The 5,718-nt window shown below is 42.5% G+C and overlaps 1 protein-coding gene across 1 annotated transcript in view; it reads left to right on the top strand.

Moving 5' to 3' along the window:
• NSL1 (NSL1, MIS12 kinetochore complex component) overlaps positions 1-5,718 on the top strand; it is a gene marked incomplete at its 5' end in the record, with an annotated part of 10,709 nt that overhangs the window by 3,372 nt on the left and 1,619 nt on the right. The window contains 2 exons of the mRNA XM_010139672.1: positions 2,278-2,332; positions 4,830-4,897. Of these exons, the coding sequence (XP_010137974.1) occupies positions 2,278-2,332; positions 4,830-4,897 (123 nt within the window). The remainder of the gene's footprint in view (positions 1-2,277; positions 2,333-4,829; positions 4,898-5,718) is intronic.

The raw sequence follows: 5,718 nt of genomic DNA, 5'->3' as shown, positions 1-5,718 counted from the left end.
TACCGGAGCGGATTGCTTAACGTGATGACTCACGGTTTACAAGGCAGTGTACCCCTAATTATCTTGTCAAATCCGGCTTTCTGAAATCCTGGGCTGAAGGCTGGTTGAAGTGCTGTGATGCATACAGATATTACCGTGTGCAATATATGACTTTTAAAGAGATGCCTGTGTTTTCCTGACCACCTTTTTGCAATGACTACGTTGAGTCAATACTTTCAGTAAAGAAAGAGAAAAAAAACAGTGGAGTAATGAATAGGTGCAGTGATTTCTTGGGTTTTTTGACAGTGAGTGTAAAGTAATTACCGGCATTAGCCAGCCCAGTCGTGTCCTTTGTTGCTACATTTCTTCTCTGCCTGTTACATTTCTTCTCTTGCCTTTTGCTTACCTGCTGATTGAATAGGAATCATTTTTCTATGAAAAAAAAAAAAGGCCAAGAGGCCATGGGCACAAATGGAAATGCAGGAAATTCAATTTAACCATGTAAAAATAATGACAAAAGTGGACTGTGAGGACAGTTAAACGCTGGCACAGGTTGCCCAGCAGGTCTGTGGAATCTCCGTCCTTGGAGATACTCAAAACCTGCCTGGACGAGGCCCTATGCAACCTGCTCTCCTTGGCCCTGCTTTCAGTAGGGGCTTGGGCTGGACTGTCGTTAGAGGCCCTTTCCGACCTCAGCTGTTCTGTGAGTCTAACCTAAGGAAGACAGGGCTCTTTTTATAAAGTTATTTAAGAGCCCGTGTTGCATTTCTGAGGACTAAAATTGACAAAAGTAAGCCTAGGCTAGCCAGGCAGAGATGATTTACAGTAAGTTAAAGTGCATGGCCATGTATTTGTCTTAAATCCGAGATATCTTCTAACATATGCTGCCCTTTGTGATCTCTCTGTTTTGCAAATATATCAAGTGTGTAAAACAAACAAAAAATCAAATAAAACATGCTATTGAATAACATTGAGATTTAACAAGACCTTTTAGTCTTTCTGCACAAGGAAAACTATGTTCTGAGTCCCAAAGTGGTTTAGTTGCTTAGAACGCCTCTCACACCACCTTTCTTCTGTTGCTAACCTCTTCAAATTTTACACCACCACAACTAGATGATTATTTTAATTACAAGTGTTTGCAAAATCTAGACAGGTTTTAGTTTATCTCTGTAAATGAAGTGGCTCTCTTTTTTCTCTCTCAGCTGCTTCTGCGAACATACTAGTGGTTCCTCTGCTTTTGGTGAAGGAGTTTTTATGTTCTTTTTTGACCCTAGCAGCTCCTGTGGTGCATGTTTTCTGAGGCAGCTATGAAGACGTGGAGATAAACTGCAGTTTATGTGGAGAGAACTACTCCTCTAGTGTGGTGATCTCCCTCTAACTGTCAAAGCAAGAGATCACCCTGCAGGTTTTCAGTCAATGTGTACCGTTCTGTTTGAGGATAATGCAAGCAGTGTTTGTTTGGAGCTGTTGCTGTAAACTTGATGAGCAGGTGTGTGAGCTGTGAAGCATGTGCTCTGGTAAAGCCACGGGGAGGAATAATTGACTTCCCTCCTACTTGGTTTTGCTTGAAGAAGGTTGCGGACCAGCTCCTAAAGTGGAGAAAAATACTAATTTGCAGATGATGTAACTCTTGTTACCGTATCTATACTTTGTTTCCTTCTTCCCTGATAGCTACTTGTAATCCCATCTTTAATGTAACTAAACATTAGGTTTATTCATTATTTATTATTAGTTAATATCACGTCAGAATTACCTGATGTCATTTCACAAGACTCACAGTAGGACTGAAGAGCCAGAGAGCCCGGTCTGTGGAGGAGAGTGTTCTTATGCATAAATAACTGCAGAGCTAGAATGTAGTCATTTAAATAGTAGTTTTCTTCTTAGCTTTTTGTTTTCTTGTAGCCTTTGTTCGCATTTGTTCCTCTCTGGAGGCGTACTGGTTTTGTGAAGAAGCTGGAGCAGCTCTTCTTCCTTGGTTGTGCAGCAGGTGGCAATGCTGCTTCCAGAATGCCTGATTTCAGTTCAGTTCACACGCTTTAATAATTAGAATTCTGCAAACTAAAGCAGGTTTTGGAGCTGTGTTTGCAGTGAACTCAACTGTGTTAACCAGAACACTATTTCCAGTAACTGAGTATCTATAAACTGTACCTCTAAATAAATAATTTCTTCTTCTCCTAAATAATTCCCCACCATCTCCTCGTAATAGCCTTTTTCTATTGCTGACTGCTATGTGTATATTAGATCCCTGTTACTCCAAGAGGGTATTTCAGAATTTTTTTTTTCTTTTTTAATATACAGAAGCTCTACCAGCCTTTTGTGACACCAGGCGAGATAAGATCACAGCCTTCTCAAGGTAAAGATTTCTTTGGAAGGGCACCTGTACTGAGGAAACACTGTTAAAATAATTAACTGAAATAACTAGAAGTTTGTCATAACTGAATGTACTGCTGCTCCAGTTTGTTGTACCTGTTTTTCCTCTTTTAAGCGCTCTCTACTGTTAGGTGCTGTGCTGAAAGGTAAAAGCTGGCTGCTGTGTGGCTGCTGGGTGGAAATTGTCACAGAGCTGCCCTCAGTAGCTTTCTTACTTCTTTCCTCCACCACTGGTGGAGGCCAGATGGGGAAGTAGATGGATCGCTGACATTATGCTTTAGCCGCTCTTGTGTTCCTTTTGCATGAATACTAGAAATGCTTCAGTCTCTCTTCCTAATCGCTCAGTTTTTTCAGGGAATTGAAAGTGGTCGTGTCGTCCTCAGTAATGGCAGCATTGACTCTCCTGACTTGCAAAGCAGGCATCAAATTTATCCTGCCTGTGTCATTTGCAAGGGTTGATGAAGAAACAAAACTGCAACATCCTAAGTTTGCTACATGCATTTGAAAGATTCCTTGTACAAACTCCTCGGAACGAGGTGGTGTGTGTTGCAGTTGGCAGTTGGGATGTATGTTTTCGCGCTGGCCTTAGGAAATTGGAAGTTTTGTCTTGCCTGTTCTTAGGTATTGAAAAATATCAGGATTACCCAGTGCTGTTCTAAGTTGAAAAGCGTGGTTACACGCTTGCTATGGATTGCTGCACATGGTGTAAAGCTGGTGTAACAAGCAGTGGTGTTAAACAAAGTTTGAGCTTCATCTTCCAGTTCTCACCCTGCTGATCTGACCTCACTCCAAGCCATCGTGTCCTCTTTGTAGACAGGAGACGTTGCCTCCAGAAGTGCCAGCCTGTGAGCAGAGCAGCTAATGGGAGCAGTGAAGAGCATCGCTTCGTTTCAGGATTTCTTTTGGTTTCTAGTGTCCAGACCTGCACTCTCTTGATGTGAATTATTAACAGCTTACTCTCCGTTATTCCCTTTTTAGGTTTGGTAATAGCAAAGTCCTAGCCAAGATAGCATAGAGTTTGTGCTGAATTTTAGTATTATGTGGTCTTTGGGAAGTTTATGTATCCCAAATTAGCAAGTACAGTGGCCAGAAACAAAAAATGTTTAGATTACTCAATACCTTTCGTTTCCTTTTTTCATTTCCGTATGTTTTGGAAAGCCTTGAACACTGAGGAATATAACGCTGTCCGTGTCAAGCCAAACTCCTGCAGGCAAATTTCATTTCACTGTGTGTCCGTCTTCCTGTGTAACTGGAATAATCCAAGTAATTTTTAATTAACTCCATCCTTGCTGTTTCTTAGGGTCACCAGTCTTCTAAACCCAATACTCCTCTGTAAGAATACGTTGTTATGGACATACCCTTCTTCTAGAGAATGCCCATTCATAGACCTCTGTGGTGTGTTTAGGGAGGCTGCTGTTCCACTGTCTTTCTGTCCAAACTCTGCATGATGATGCATTTTAGCTTTGGTGATCATACATGGATTACCTGTTCCTAAATCGTGTCTGATCAGGACACTGGGTGTGTGGACAGACAATTGAACAAAACACCATCTCTGGCCACTTGTGGTAGGTGGTCACTGTCACCCTGTGTAGAATACAGTGATTGACTTCAATTATCTTCAGTAGCACTGGTAGGGTTGGCTTCAGAGCAGAATGCTGTGTTTAGCCCTGAAGGATTATTCAGGGGGCTGTGCACTGTCTGACATTGTAGCCTACTGCAGGCACTGGTAAAACCCTACAGGAAAATAATAGGAGTGGAGGTGAGGCTGAGTAGTTCCCAGGGGCACACTACTACAGTCAAATACATGCTATTTTCCCCCCAGTATTCTAACTCGCTGCCTGCTTCAGTGTTCCTGAAAGCTGCCTTTTCTTTCTTCCCTTATTAACCCAGCAGAATTAATGCAGTTCATGTTGCTCTCACTTGGTTCTTTTTATTCTTAGTGTTAATGCTTGGTAAGTTAAGCCAGGAGAAAAATGTGGCCTTTATTGTAAAAGCTGACTTGTTGGAGCTGTGAAGATTATTTTTCCCCCTCCTTAAAATGGGTTTCCCTCATCTCATTTTCTCCATAGTTGTGTTTATTCTCCTTCTTTTGTGCATTTTTATCAAATATAATATGAGCTTGAAAGGTTTGAACATAGATACTTATTTTTATTCTTTATAACTGTTGTCTTCCTTTATGTCAAATACTGTCTGTCTGTCTCACGTTTTGTATAAGCTGTGGGTTTCCTAGTGAAGAACTTTGTGGCTTGCTATAGTTGAGACTACTGGACACTACTGCATTTTGAGTGATAAAGACTTGTAAGAGATGAAACGTACACACTGTTGTCTCACTGCTATGATGATGGGGGATGTGATGTAGGATTAAGTTTTATGGAGGGACTTTACTGCTTTTCTGTCTGATTTCTAGGAAGCTGATAGCAAATGTTGGGGGAAGGGAGTTAAGTTTCAGAAGTTTATCTGGGCTTTATGTTTTTCTGTAGATGCTTACATCGCAGATCTGAAGCAGGTGACAGAAATGGCATCCAAGCAGATCAGTGGAGCAATGAAGGTGAGATCTCTGTGTGCTGCAAGGGGGCATTGTTTTATTTTCTTGATCTGACAATAAGTCATGAAACAGGAGTTCTAACTCAGCTGTAGTTTTGTACAAAAAAAGCCTACGTGTGTAGTTTTGAAGCAAGTACGTCTTTTAGTTTGGACTGCTGAAGTTGTACCTGTAAAGTATTCCCCCTCACACAGTAGTGAGGAATATCACAGAATTGTCTTAGTTGGAAGAGACCTTTAAGATCATCAGGTCCAACAGTTAACCCAGCACTGCACTAAACCATGTCCCTCAGCACGACATCGACACGTCTTTTAAATCCCTCCAAAGATGGGGTCACAACCACCTCCCTGGGCAGCCTGTTCCAAGTACTTGACAACCCTTTCGGGAAAGAAATTTTTCCTAATGTCCAACCTGAACCTCCCCTGGCCCAACTTCAGGCTGTTTCCTCTCGTCCTGTCACTTGTTACTTGAGAGCAGAGGCCGACTCCCACCTTGCTGCAACCTATTTCAGGTAGTTGTAGACAGTGAGAAGATCTCCCTTCAGCCTCCTTTTCTGCAGGCTAAACAACCCCAGTTCCCTCAGCTGCTCCTCAGAGAACTTGTGCTCCAGACCCTTCACCAGCTTCGTTGCCCTTCTCTAGACATTCTCCAGCATCTCAGTCTCCTTGAAGTGAGGGGCCCAAAACTGGACACAGCATTCCCAGTGTGGCCTCACCAGTGCCCGGTACAGGGGGACAGTCCCTTCCCTGTTCCTGCTGCCACACTATTGCTGATACAAGCCAGGATGCTGTTGGCCTTCTTGGCCACCTGGGCACACTGCTGGCTCC

The sequence above is a fragment of the Buceros rhinoceros genome, unplaced genomic scaffold (assembly GCF_000710305.1).
Source record: "Buceros rhinoceros silvestris isolate BGI_N320 unplaced genomic scaffold, ASM71030v1 scaffold7167, whole genome shotgun sequence".
Classification (NCBI taxonomy): Eukaryota; Metazoa; Chordata; class Aves; order Bucerotiformes; family Bucerotidae; genus Buceros; species Buceros rhinoceros.
Note: the sequence above shows the minus strand (reverse complement) of the source record. Positions and strands in the feature narration are given on the sequence as shown.